General features: G+C 43.0%; 1 protein-coding gene across 1 annotated transcript in view; it reads left to right on the forward strand.

Moving 5' to 3' along the window:
• Positions 1-15,041, forward strand: part of SPOPL (speckle type BTB/POZ protein like) — a 39,848-nt gene that overhangs the window by 13,381 nt on the left and 11,426 nt on the right. The window contains exons 2-5 of the mRNA XM_081008644.1: positions 9,093-9,230; positions 10,320-10,441; positions 11,383-11,534; positions 13,844-13,971. Of these exons, the coding sequence (XP_080864770.1) occupies positions 9,153-9,230; positions 10,320-10,441; positions 11,383-11,534; positions 13,844-13,971 (480 nt within the window). The 5' untranslated portion in view covers positions 9,093-9,152. The remainder of the gene's footprint in view (positions 1-9,092; positions 9,231-10,319; positions 10,442-11,382; positions 11,535-13,843; positions 13,972-15,041) is intronic.

The following is a 15,041-nucleotide window of genomic DNA, read 5'->3' on the forward strand; positions in this document are numbered from 1 at the left end:
ACCAGATACCCGTCAGTGATTGATTCAGCAGGGACCCACGTGTTTTTAGACCTAGGTTCCCCCTCCCAGGCTACCAAGTACTCGACCTGGCGACCTCGCCACCTTGAATGGAGTATTTCCGTGGCTTCGTTACAGTGTTCCCTCTCCTCTACCCGCGGGTGGGTGGTAACCCCTCCCGTCCTGGGAATTCCCGCACCTCCCTGTAAGGTGAAAGTAGGGACCTATGGAACACCGGATGTATCTTCATGCTGTCAGGCAACTTGAGTTTAAATGCCACTGGGTTAACCTGCTGTATCACCTCAAAAGGCCCCAGCCGCCTAGGCTGCAACTTCTTGCACCCTCCCTTTAGGGGCAACCCTTGGGATGACAACCACACCCGGTCTCCCACCCGTATGGCCTCCCCCTCCCGACGGTGCCTGTCCGCCTGCCTCTTGTAAACTTCCTTGGCCCGCTCCAAGTTCAGCCTGAGTTGCTGGTGTAAGGCCTCCATTTCCTCCACAAATTGCTCAGCCGCAGGTACACTCCTTTTTTTTTTTTTTTTTTAAATGATATTTATTAGAATTTCCAATAAAAAGAACACATCAATAAAAAAGAATTAAAAAGAAAAAAAGAAAAATACACAGTTCCAAAATACACAATACATAATCCAAAAAACAAAAAAACAAAAAACAAAAGACAAAAAAGAAAACAGTTAAAAACAATGCCACCTTTCCATCACCACTTTTAAATTTACTTGTTTTCTGGACCTCCTCATACCTCCCTCTTTTGTATTCCAGTTCAATTTGTTTGTCCAGCAATTTCTTTCCCTCTTTTTTAATCCCAATCCTTAATCTTAATATAATATAACATTAATTTTTACCTCTTAAAAGCCAAATTTCCATTTCCTTTAACTTTTTTAATCCTATTCCTTAATCTTGATCTATATATAACTTTAAAGCCTGTATAGCTGGAAGCCACTTATTTTCAATCCAACATCACTCTAACATTCTTTAATTTTGCAATGTTTCTGCAAATAATCTTTGAATTTCTTCCAATCTTCTTCCACCGACTCTTCTCCCTGGTCACGGATTCTACCAGTCATTTCCGCCAGTTCCATATAGTCCATCAGTTTCATCTGCCATTCCTCCAGTGTGGGAAGCTCTTGTGTCTTCCAATACTTTGCAATGAGTATTCTTGCTGCTGTTGTTGCGTACATAAAGAAAGTTCTATCCTTTTTTAACACCGTTTGGCCGACTATGCCCAGGAGAAAGGCCTCTGGTTTCTTCAGGAAGGTATATTTAAATACCTTTTTTAATTCATTATATATCATTTCCCAGAAAGCCTTAATCTTTGGGCACATCCACCAAAGGTGAAAAAATGTACCTTTAGTTTCTTTACATTTCCAACATTTATTATCGGGCAAATGATAGATTTTTGCAAGCTTGACTGGGGTTATGTACCACCTGTATATCATTTTCATAATATTCTCTCTTAGGGCATTACATGCCGTAAATTTCAAACCTGTGGTCCATAACTGCTCCCAGTCAGCGAACATAATGTTGTGTCCAACGTCTTGTGCCCATTTAATCATAGCAGATTTCACCGTTTCATCCTGAGTGTTCCATTTCAACAGCAAGTTATACATTTTTGACAAATTCTTAGTTTTGGGTTCTAACAATTCAGTTTCTAATTTTGATTTTTCCACCTGGAAGCCAATTTTCTTGTCCGAATTAAATGTCTCCATTATCTGAAAATAATGGAGCCAGTCTCGCACTTTGTTTTTTAATTTTTCAAAACTCTGCAACAGCCGCAGGTACACTCCATCCTTCCTCCCCCCGCCCCGGGAAGGCCCTGGGGTGACACCCGTAATTGGCCATGAACGGGCTCATTCCTGTGGACACGTGTTCAGCGTTATTGTACGCAAATTCAGCCAAAGCTAATTTCTCTACCCAATCGTTCTGTCTCTCGCTGACATAGCAGCGTAGGTACTGCTGGAGTATACCGTTCACTCTTTCGGCTTGTCCGTTGGTTTCTGGGTGCCTCGCCGTCGAGAAGCTCACCTTGACCTGTAGCAAGCTCATGAGTCTCCGCCAGAACCGGGAAGTGAATTGTTTCCCGCGATCCGAGATTACCCTCAATGGAGACCCATGCAGTCTAAAAATGTGATCCACAAACAGCCTGGCTGTCTCCTCTGCCGTTGCTGCATGTGAGCAAGCTACGAAATGGCACATTTTAGTCAGTAGATCGACCACTACCATGACCGCTGTCTTTCCCCTTGACTTGGGCAGATCTGTCATAAAATCAATGGACACCACCTCCCAGGGCCTTTCCGGTGTAGGTAAGGGTTCCAGTAGCCCCGCGGGGGCAGCCCTTTCCCCCTTTGCCCTCTGGCATCGGTCGCAGCCTCGTACATATTCTCGTACGTCTTCCCTCACCTTTGGCCACCAGAACTGCCTGGTGACAAGTAGCATGGTCTTGTGCTGTCCAAAGTGCCCAGCTGTTGGGTTGTCATGGAGTTGTCTAAGTACCTTCCCCCTCAAAGTCTCCCCTGGTACATACAGCACCCCCTTATAGTACAGTAGCCCTTCCTTTTCCTCAAACCCTCCATTGACTTCCTTTCCATCCCTGAGTTCCCTGATTTTTGTCTGAGCAAACTCATCGTCTCTGGTGAGCCCTGCCAGTTCTCGTTTCCCAACCAACGCTCCCCCACACACCCACCGGTCCTCGGGGAACACGTGCCTGGTCTCTGGTGGCCCCTCTCCTTCCATGTACTCCGGTTTCCCTTACTCTGCCCTTACGTTTTCCTCTCCCGGCACGTATCGGATCTTGAAGAAAAACTTGGCGAACTCCTGGGACCATCTGATCTGTCTCTGGTTGAGCACTCGCGCGGTCCGCCAGTATTCCAAGTTCTTGTGGTCAGTTTGGAGCTGGATCTTGTGCCGCGCCCCTATTAATAGATGTCTCCATTGCCGAAATGCCGCATAGATCGCAAGCAGTTCTCGGTCATACACCGTGTAGTTTTGCTCTGACTTGCTCAGCTTCCTAGAGAAAAAGGCACACGGCCTCCTGTTCTGCTTGGCCCCGGGCTGCAAAAGGACCACTCCAGTCGCACGGTCGGACGCGTCCGTCTCCAGTCTCATGGGCTTCTCCGGATCCACGTGCAGGAGCTGCTCTTCCGAGGTGAATGCCTTCTTCAGTGTTTCAAAGGATTGCTGCGCATCCTCTGTCCACGCGAACTTCTTTTTGCTACTAAGACAATCCGTTATGGGCGCTGTCAAGTGAGCGAAGTTCTTTATGAACTTCCTGTAGAAGTTGCTGAAGCCTAGGAACCTCTGCACATCCTTTCTGTTTTGGGGGGCTTTCCATTCCAGCACTGCCTTCACTTTGCCCGGGTCCATGGCTAGTCCTTTGTCTGACAACCTGTACCCCGGGAACTCGACCTCCCTGGCGTGGAATTGGCATTTTTCCAGCTTGACCCACAACTGATGCTTCTTCAATCTCTGTAGCATCTCCCTGATGTCTCTGACGTGTTGCTTTTCATTGTCCGAATAGATTAAGACGTCATCCAAAAAAGCTACGCAATTCTTGTACAGCAGGGGCCCCAACACATGGTGCATGAAGGCTTGAAAGCAGGCGGACCCCGATTGTAATCCAAATGGCATGACTAAGTACTCAGAAGCCCCCGGGGGGTGAACATGGTCGTTTTCCATTCGTCCCCCTCCCTTATCCTAATCAGATTTTATGCTCCCCTGAGGTCCAGCTTGGTAAAAATCTTCCCCTGCCTCACACGTGTCAAAATATCGTCAATCCTGGGCATTGGGAAAGTCACGGATTCTGACACCAGGTTTAGGGCCCAGTAATCCACGACTAATCTGGGCTGATTTGTCTCTTTTTTGTCCACAAAGAACACTGGACTGCCCCCCACCACCTTTGATTCCCTTATGAAACCTCTCTTCAGGTTCTTGTCAATAGACTGCCGCAACTCCTACATCTCCCAGTCGGCCATGGTATACAGCTTACCCACCGGTAACTGAGCCCCTGGAAGCAGGTTGATTTGGCAGTCAAATGGCCTGTGGGGGGGGGGCAGTCTGTCTGCCTCCCTCTCGCTGAAGACCTCCTTCAAATCAGCATATTGTGTTGGCACCTCCCTTTTTTGCTCCAGGGCCACCCCAGCCACCCTGGCCACAGTCCTTGGTTCCTTCCCTCCCAGACAGTGTTCTAAGCAGTAAGCTGACCCAAAGGTGATCGACCGCTGATGCCATGACACCACTGGGTCATGTATTGCCAGCCAGCTCATTCCCAGTATTATTGGGGGTCCTGCCAGCGTGGCCACGTGAAAGGCAATGTTTTCCGTGTGCCTGGAGACACTCATTCGCATTGGCGGTGTCTGGTGTGTCACTTCCCCTCCCAGGAGTTCCCTGCCATCAATGGTGGTCACCTGCAAAGGAAAATCTAGTGGCAACAGGTGGAGCTGTTGCTGGTGCTCCAGAGCGAAGTCTCTGTTGAAGAAATTACACGAGCTGCCAGAATCTAGCAGCCCCTCCACTTTGACGGGGTGCCCATTTGGGAGTTCTAGCACCACCTCTATGGCTATAGCTGCCTTGGGAGGGTCAGGCTGGGGCACTTCTATTGGTTGCTGGCCTGGCTGCTGCCCCTGCTGGTTGGCAGCCAGGTGTTGTCATTTCCCTGCACCAGCTCTTCCTCCCCCTTATCGTCGTGGCCTGCAGCCCCCATCATGCCTTGTCAGGCTTTTCGTTGAGGGCAGACCTTTGCAAAATGTCCCGGTCGCTGACAGGAAACACTTCTTGGTAGTTTTCCACTCTTTTTTCCGACCTTCACCAGCGTTTGAAACTTCGCGCGCATTCCATCAATTTTCATCGGCTCCACCGCCCGGGAAGGCTCCCTCGGCATCTCCGGAATGCGGTTGTCATGGAAACGTTCCGCCCTTATCTCCCGCTTCTCCTGAGCCCGCGCTTCCTGGCGTACACTGATCGCAAGCACAGTCTTTGTGAGTTCATCCATCGACCGCGGGCGGGGCGCTCGGGACAACTCGTCTTTCACTTCGGGGGCCAAACCCACTTCAAACAACCTTTATACTGGTTCAGAGTCCAGATCCCACCCGCGCTTGTGAACTAACATCGCAAAACGCGACCAGTAGTTTCTGACGGACAGGCTCCCCTGCTTGCACCCCATCAGCTCCCTCCGTGTCACGCTTTGCTCAATCTCGCTGGAGAACATCGCGTCCATTCCCTGGTAGAATTTCTTAAGATCTTTCAAAGCGTCATTCCCCGTTGCCATCAAGGGCCTGATCCATTCGCGCGCCCCATCCTGCAGATGTCCAACAATGTAAGCCACCCTCTCCCCATCATCAGCAAAGTCATTTTTCTGCAGTTCCAAAGCATACTGAATTTCCGTTCGGAAGGCATTGTAGTCTTGGGGCTTTCCACCAAACTTGTGTACCAGCCCCGGGACCTTCCTCCCTATCGGGGTGGCTCAGACCTGTGCATCCTGAGCCCGTCTCTCCTCCAGCCGCGCAGATGGGGTAGTGTCATGCGCCTCCAGGTCTCGGTTCCTCTCGACCAGACCTCGCACCATGGCTTCTTGCTCTGTCTCTCCGGCCGGCCCTGTTTGGCTCATTGTGCTGCCTCTCCGGTGCTGCACACAAGCAACGTCAGAGAAGTTCTTAAACTTCTTCCAGCAAAGAAGCTCTTTGACGCCTAGTCTCCTCCTACTCTCTCTGCGCGAAAGCCTTCTGTGCAAGGAGGGCGTAGGCAGCGGAGGACCTCTACTCTCCCCGCTGGTCCCTGGCAAGGAGTCATGGGACTGCCTTGCCGCTTCCCCCATCTGCCCCCCTTCTCCACTGGTGCTACGCTGATTCTCTTTCCCAGAAGATGGGCTGCCTCTCCCAATCCCGGGACGCTCTCTGGAATCCCTCTGGATTTTGCTCTCTCCCTCCGGCACTGATGGCAGTTCCCTGACACACAAGCTATATGGTTTGCAGCATCATTGGTTTCCAAAATATATAAACAACTAGGAGCCGATGGGCTCAGATTCTCAAAGCACAGATATTTGTATTACTACCAAATTGAATGGCCAAAATTTTGATAATATTTGACACTTAAAAGTTGTCAAAATATGTGCTGCTGTGTATTGTTATAAGTATTGTAGACCTTCCTTAAAAGAGATGGTGACTGGCCCAAAGTTACCCATTGAGCTTCATGGCTGAATGGGGATTTGAACCCTGGTCTCCTAGGTCCTAGTCCTAAACACTACACTACACTACACTACACTACAGACACTTTCTTCCAATGTATTTTGCAGTAGGGTATCCCAAGCAAAGCTATGTGTTGAATCAGGAAAATTACACTTTTTTTCCTAAGCTTCTCTGGATTGATTTTCACTTGAGAAATCACATGTCCATCTTTTTTTAGCCAAGATGTTAATTCATAAACAAAAATTAAGAAACTTGACTGTTTTAAGGAGTATTTTTATATCCCAAGGTGATTGTGAAAAAATGTCCCAAAATAACACTACATTTGGGTTGAGTTTTGTAAGTTTTATTTGCTCTTCTTGGGATGTGTTTTGCTTCAGCTGCTTTTTATTTACAGAAAGAAAACTGTAAATGATAACTGGCTGAAACTTCCATGTAGTTGACAATAAATTAAACTACTTTGTGGGTCTACTTCTATACTCAAAAGTCACCCTGAGTGGGCTACAACCCCATTTTCCACATGGAATATTCATTTATAGGAACAGTAATGATCACAAGGCAGCATGCAGAAATATGGCAAAGACATAGTAAGCAGAGGATAGTGTTTGAAGAAGCAATTATAGGGCTGAGATGCTGTTCATTTCATTTCTGCCTTATTTGATTGATCAACTAACAGTTTCCACTAGATGAAGTCTAGAACACACTTGTATAAATGCCACCAAATCTTTTTATGTGGTTATCTGATAGTAATAGCAGGAGTGGAAGCTTCTTGCTCCCCAGCCCTAGAGGAGTCATGACCTCTTCAGGGAAATTTTATCCTTTCTTCGCATTTAGCTTGGCTTTTAATGAGCATGTGCAGGCGTCTTTGAACAGTAACACAATTTAGGACAACTTGTAAATATGCCCTCAAAAGTTACCAGCCTTTTTTTACTAGTTTGGAAACAAGCTAGTATTTTGTGTTTTCATCCTGGCCACAGAGGAGGCCAACCCCTCTCCTCCAAGCTACTAGCCTCTTAGAAGGCTGTTAAAAAGATCTTCTACTAAGCACATTGGCAGAAAAGGGTTGAGGCAATTTTTCCTTCCTCTGGCAGTCTGCTCACTTGTCTTCATGGAATTTCATATCCTTATATCCATGGAATTCTGGTCTCTTATGACTACCAGGCAAGTTGTTAAATACAAGACTGGTTTAGCAGAATGGAGGAATAAATAACACTGTTGAACATCACAGTAGCCAGGTTACGAGTGCCCAGGAGCCTGAACTAACCAATCATTTGCATTTAATAAGAGGTAGACTCTCCATATTATGTAGTGTGATGTTCTGTAAAGCTTCTTGGAAGGTGTGAAGTCCTAGGAGGCAGCTTTTAAATAATCAAAACAACTGGCTCTTACTATTATTGTAAATTGGGACAGGAAGAATTGTTTTTTTTTTAAAAAAATAATATTTATTAATTTTTAAAGGGTTACAAAAAGAAAAAATTAAAAGACAGCATATTAAAGAGCTACAAAACATCACATCACAATAATAAAAAAAGAAAAAAGAAAAGAAAGAAAAAAAGAAAAGAAAAAAATACAATGAATCTTCCCATAACTTATCTTTCATTTGCTTATTTCCTTGACCTCCTCACACCTCCCTTTTTTGTATTCTAGTTCAATTAGCTATTTCAGCAAGTCCTTTCCATCTTTTCCAATTTTTGTCCTTTATTTTATCTTAATATAATGTAACTTTACTTTCCCTCCTTCACCATTTAGCAATCTATTTTTTCTTAATCCTTTATAGCATTTCTGCTAAAACCACATTACTTCATTCCAACATCCTTCTAACATTCCTTAATTTTACAATGTTTCTGTAAATAAACTTTAAATTTCTTTCAATCTTCTTCCACCGACTCTTCTCCCTGGTCTCGGATTCTGCCAGTCATTTCCGCCAGTTCCATGTAGTCCATCACCTTCATCTGCCATTCTTCCTGGGTGGGTAGATCTTGTGTCTTCCAATACTTCGCGATGAGTATTCTTGCTGCTGTTGTGGCATACATAAAGTTAGTTCTATCCTTTTTTGGCACCAATTGGCCGACCATGCCCAGGAGAAAGGCCTCTGGTTTCTTCAGGAAGGTATATTTAAATACCTTTTTCATTTCATTATAAATCATCTCCCAGAATGTCTTAATCCTTGGGCATGTCCATCAAAGGTGAAAAAATGTACCTTCAGGTTATTCATGAGGAATTGGTAGTACTGGTTGGAGTGTATAGATTTTGCTTTTTTGCTTTAAGACAATAGCAAATTACCTTGCTTTCAATTTGGGATTGTGCCATGTATGGACATGGCAGCCATCCTATAATAAAAAGTAAAGTCAATTTCACATACCAGAGCCTGTGAACTGAAGGGTACTTTTCAGTCAAGGACAGAGTAGAGAAGAACTTTTGGATAGACATAATGCATGAATGACTTCAGGTAGAAATATCTACTCTGATTCAGCTGCTGTAAAAGCCACCTGCTTTTCAAAAGATAGTCTTCACAGAATTTCTAGTTGAGAAGAATAAATTTATTCTTCTATAGCACACATATAACTTAATCAGCCTCCCACTGATTTCACACCCCACCCCCCGAGTAATACAGGTTTACTAATGTTTAGACAATCTCACTTTGACTGTGTCCCATCTGAAAATTGAGGGATGTCCTCCCTGGGGTACTAAAGCACAAAAATCTTTCATTTACATGGGTGAAACACAAACTTTTGTTGGTCTTTGATATCTGGTCAATAGACTTGTCTTAAAATTGCCCTTGATATTTTTTCAGTAATTTATCTAACGTCTACCGTAAGTAGTTAAAGTAATACCTTAATAGTGAGTACTTTGCTGTACTTTTTCTAAATACTAATGCATTGTTTCATCTTAATTTGTGTAGGAAGAATACTGACAATTGAATTGCTGCCTTTATACTGTAAAAAATTGCAATAAAGTGGGGATGTCAAGAGTCTCCACTCCTCCACCACCTGGAGAGATGTCCAGTGGTCCTATAGCTGAAAGCTGGTGTTACACACAGGTAAGCCACATACCTGTATGCATGTGTGTGTCCAGGTATTGTTAATGGCATGTTTAATAGTAGGACACTTTCAGATGTAGCTTCCAACAGTAATGCAATGTGATACCCAGACTTATGGTTCCAAGTAAAAGGAATAAGAAGGCAAAAAAGGTAATATAATAAAGAGAACCAATCAGAAAATGTAAAAAATAAGGTGACGGGTGAGATCAGCAATATAATAGGCAAAAATCAAATACTGAAGGTTGTATCCAGTGAGTGGGAGGATTTGCAAGGGTAAGGACATCCATTGAGAAACATTCATTGTGCAAGCTTCCTTCTATTTGTGCAGCTATTGAATACAACCGAAGGTTGCTGAGATGTAGGACAAATGAATTAACCACCTAAAGTCTACAATAATTCAACCTGTGGCTCTGAAAAAGCCTGCAGTTGCTGGTGGATAACTGATCAAATAAGGGGCCCCTAAGGAATGAATAAGGGGACACGGGTGGCGCTGTGGGTTAAACCACAGAGCCTAGGACTTGCCGATCAGAAGGTCGGCGGTTCGAATCCCCGCTACGGGGTGAGCTCCCGTTGCTTGGTCCCTGCTCCTGCCAACCTAGCAGTTTGAAAGCACGTCAAAGTGCAAGTAGATAAATAGGTACCGCTCTAGCGGGAAGGAAAACGGCGTTTCTGTGCGCTGCTCTGGTTCGCCAGAAGTGGCTTAGTCATGCTGGCCACATGACCCAGAAGCTGTACGCCGGCTCTCTTGGCCAATAAAGCAAGATGAGCGCCGCAACCCCAGAGTCGGCCATGACTGGACCTAATGGTCAGGGTTCCCTTTACCTTTACCTTAAGGAATGAATCTTCCTCAAATGTCATACGTTGGTAGCTTATGGAATTCTACTCTGAAACTGGCTTATGGAATCCTATTCTGAAACAAGTGCACAATATAAGCTGCAGTGACTCCTTAATTCTATGAGATATCCCTCCCCCCAAAAAACCAGTTTAAACTAGTTGAGGTTATTTCTTCAATAACTGCTTAAAAAAAAAATTAAGATGAAGAAAAGTGAATCTGGTGAATTTACGTGATTATCTGCATCTCTTATTCAGGTTAAAGTTGTAAAATTTTCTTATATGTGGACCATTAATAACTTCAGCTTCTGCCGAGAAGAAATGGGGGAAGTTTTAAAGAGTTCTACTTTTTCATCAGGGCCAAATGACAAAATGAAATGGTAGGTATTAGTCACTTGTCAGTGGCTTCTCACTTTCTTTTCTTTAAGCATACGGTCTCTTGAGAATCTGTGAATATGTCATAAATAAAATGACATGTATGGTGGTTTATCCTCCAGTCTTAAAACTGTTTTTATTGTTGAAAGTGGGGCAAACTATCACTGATTTTCTGCTACATTACAGAGATCTGAACAGCTAATGGTTTGAAATACTATATAGTTTGTGGCAAAATAAGGCAAGATGATGTAATGTGTTGGATTAGGGCCAGAGAGACATTGGGTTCAAATCTCCATTTGTGAGGTTACTGAGAGCAATTTGGGCAATTCAGGGGCCCAGTTTGCATGTAATACTAAGCCAAGCCAAGTTCACGGAAGAAAGATTGCTGCAGCTTTGCTGCTCTTTCATTGTGGCTCCTGCCACAGTGCTGTGAGCAAAGCCATCGTAGCCAAGGTTAGCTGAATGACGTGCTGCCTTGTGACTTGTCTGGAGCAAGAAAATTATGGCTCAGCTCACATCCATGTGGCACTAGCAGGGTTCCCTATTTGTAAACTGCCCTGTGATCCTTGGATGAAGGGTGGTCTAGAAATGTAATAAATAATAATAACAATAATCTCATTTTGTTCAAGAGGGCCCCACCCTTCTGGAGAAGCATTTCAGGAGAACACCACTGTATATATGGTCGCTCCTTGGAGTATTAAAAGGTGTGACAGCAGGAGAAGAGCAATAGGGATATATAGATATGAGCAACTGGAGGTCATGGGTGTTGAATACATATGTAAGTTTAAAAAACTGATCTCCGGAACCCAGGGGACTTATTGTGTATGTGTAAAAAATCATATCACAACAGTACTCCAATTTTTAAATATCTTAGCAAGTTAGGCCTTTATGGATTGGAGAACAAGTTGATGTTTTTAAGACTTGCTTCTTATGTTCTTGATTTCAGGTGCCTGAGAGTAAACCCCAAAGGACTGGATGATGAAAGCAAAGATTACCTTTCACTATATTTACTTCTAGTTAGTTGTCCAAAAAGTGAAGTGAGAGCAAAATTTAAATTTTCTCTTTTAAATGCAAAAAGAGAAGAAACGAAAGCAATGGGTAAGTGGATTTTAAAATGCTTCAAGAACAATAGGTAGTTTTCAGTTTAAGGAGTAAAAGGTCTGTCAAATCAGATATTTATTTATTTATTTATTTATTTATTTATTTAAAAGCTTGTAAACTCAGATTTATTATTTTGTGTCTGTACAAGTTCAGTCACAGTGTAATCGCTTCCTCTGGTTTTGGTCAATGGTATAGTTTGGAGAATGGTATAGTTAGCAATTCAGAGGCAATTCAGTTATTTAAATCTAAATGAGATTTGACTGTCTTTTTGTATGCATTTCCTATTCAAATATGATTACATAAGCTTTCCTAATGTTTTGTGGTATATTTATTTATGATATAATTTTTCAAGTTGCCATGACAAATATCCAGCTGTTGCCTGGGGAAAACAGAACAAAGAGGGACTATTCACTGTTTGACAAGTTCTTTAAAAATAAAATCTGCTCCATAGGGTTGGGGGGGGGGCCTGGAGCACATGGAGTGGGGACAAAGGGGAGGAGGAATAATCCAGAATGCTTCCCTCCCCTGTTCTGCTGGTGGATACTTTCTTTCAGAAGGGGGGAATGTCGGATATTACCTTTTATCTACAAATCATGTTTGCATTTTAGCCAGCAGGGGTTAATGAGACTACCAAGTGTGTTTTGTCGTTAAAAATCAGTTGTTCTGTTTTACATATCCTGAATGAAACTGACTTCAGTTTTTCAAATCCCACTTTCTGAAGTTTAATTTTGTCCTAAATTATATCTTGCTAACTTGAACTATTATCACAAGCAAGAGAACAGAACCTGCTGTGCAATTTGGACATTGTGTGTCCGTGTGTGCGTCTTTTCAGCCATACTGAAAAAGAGTATGTATTGGAGCTGGTCTTGCGTGTGTCACCACATCCGGAATGAAACATGTGTCCTCTAGTATATGATGCGGCCTTGAGTATATGATTCCATAATAGACTGGTTCAGATCCTTTTCATTATAAACTTACTGAAGAAAGTGAGGAAATTGGCTGTTGCTTAACTCTGTATCATTCAATTATGGAAAAATATATTCTGCCCTTAATGGGATAAGGTTTGTAAATTGTTCAAAGCACTAAAATGTAACATCAGCAGCTAATTGCAGGAAAAATCCATTGTCTTTAATGGTCCAATTGCTGCTAACATTTGTTTTTAAAAGGTAATACTGCATTAACTTAGAACCAGAATAATGGGGGGTACCCTGTGCTGCCTTAGTGCTATGGGAATTTCACATCCCCACTGTAGCTCCCAGAAAATTTGTGGTAAGTGGGCATAGATGTGAAGTTGGAGGTTGGAATCATGTGGGGAAGGGGGAGAGGGAGGAATAAATGGAATTATATGAACTTAGCCATCTGCAGTGTCTCTGACATCAGTGGTTCCTCTGCTTCATCTGGGCTTATGAGAGATTTTGGGGGTGATTTTTGTACTTCCAGCTGAAACGTGTGGCTAGAATTCTACTCTTGCACTAATCTCCTGTACTAAAAGGCATCTCAGAAAAGAAAGTGGTAATTCCACGAAACTGAACACAGTAGTCAGAATTATTATTATTATTATTATTATTATTATTATTATTATTAATATCCCACCCATTTGGCTGGTTTCCCCAGCCATTCTGGGTGGCTTACAGCATATATAAAACAGTAACATATCAAACATTAAAAAGAATCCCATGAGTTAAATGCATGGGCTCTTGCCCACATGAAGTCCTTGTGCTGTGTCTCAAACCTCTTTTGACTTTCTGAAGTTATGTCTACAGTGCTTTGGGTTCTGAATGTGAACATCATATGCTTAATTTTAAAATATAGAGTTGAATCCAGATGTGCATTCAGTGACATTCCATTTGCACTTAGGAGGTGATTTGTACTGATCCTTCCTACTGCAGTCCCTGAAAACTGCACTGGAGGGTTGGAGGACCCTACAGAATGACATGGGGTGTGCTACCTGGGGATGTGGGGAAAACCTGTACTGGAACTAATTCCATCTCCAAACATAGTGGTGGGGAACCCGTGGCTGTCTAGCTGGTGGTGTGTTCCAATTCCCATCAGCACCAGTCAGCATGGCCAGGGATGATGGAAGCTGCAGTCCATTAACACCTGGAGGACCACCGCTTCCACGCCCAGGTGTAAACAAAATGAGTCTTTCTCTTAATGAAGGTGCTAATCTGGATACAGCTCATATTTTGCATTAGTCTTTAGTGCAATTGTTATCTTATTAGGTTTGATTTGGCTCTTGGATTTCACTTATTGTGTATGTATATTAAAACTGTTTTAATTGAATGTACTTAATCTATTTTACTTAGAAAGCCAAAGAGCATATCGATTTGTTCAAGGCAAAGATTGGGGTTTTAAAAAATTCATTCGAAGAGACTTCTTACTTGATGAAGCTAATGGTCTTTTACCAGATGATAAGCTTACGTTATTTTGTGAGGTAGGTAATTAACCAGTGCTTTTTAAAATAGAATATTGGTTTCCATGGCTATGAATGAAGAATATTTTCAAATGTTATGTTTATCCCTCTGTGTTACAGAAATGCCCTGATAAAATGTTTTAGCATAATGGTTGTTGTTTTGATGCAAGATTTTACTAAAAATAATGTCATCCATTGGGAGAGTTCCTGTTTGGCATGTAGTGAAAGGAAAGCTGTAGAAGGATAAAAACTGCAGTAGTCTTGTTGGGGTGGAAGAAGGTGTAACATATAAGGCAGGGTTGTGGGATCGGTTTCCTAGGTTGGTACTCTATGATGGTCATTGTGGAGCTACAGAGAAGCCACAGTTGGTTTGTATTTGAGAGGAAGTGAACTCCCTCTTCCTATGATTTAAATTAATATTATGTCTGTATTTAAATTGGCCAGTGACAACTGAAGAACAGGATTTTTATGCCCCTGACTGTCAGATGTAGGGCTGAATTTAACATACAAGTGTTAGTAAAATCTGTCATCTGGACATTATTATTATTATTATCAGTAGTAGTAGGAGTAGTAGTAGTATACCACTCTTCATCCAAAGATCGCAAGGAAGTTCACAACATAGAAATATAAAATGAGAACACAAAATGCATAATAAAAATAAAACAAACCAATAACACCCCCCACCTCCTACCACAAACACATTTAAAATGGTATAGGGTGTTAATCAGCCAAAGGCGTTTTTGAAGAGGAACATTTTCACCTTGTTCCTAAAGCTGTATACTGAAGGTGCCAGCCAAAGCTCCCTAGGGAAAGCATTCCTCAAACAGGGAATCACTGCAGAAAAGGCCCGTTCTCATGTTGCTGCCCTTCAGACCTCCCATTGAGAAGGCACATGAAGAACAGCCTCAGATGATGACCTCAGGATCCAGGTTGGTTCATATGGAAAGAGGGGCTCCTTGAGGTATTCCGGTCCTAAGCCATTTAAGGTTTTATAGGTCAAAACCAGCACTTTGAATTAGGCCCAAAAAGTAAATGGCAGCCTCTGCAGTTGAGCCAGGTTTGGTGTAGTATGCTCAAACCATCTTGCCCTG

The sequence above is a fragment of the Podarcis pityusensis genome (assembly GCF_964106645.2).
Source record: "Podarcis pityusensis genome assembly, chromosome: 1".
NCBI classification, from domain to species: domain Eukaryota; kingdom Metazoa; phylum Chordata; class Lepidosauria; order Squamata; family Lacertidae; genus Podarcis; species Podarcis pityusensis.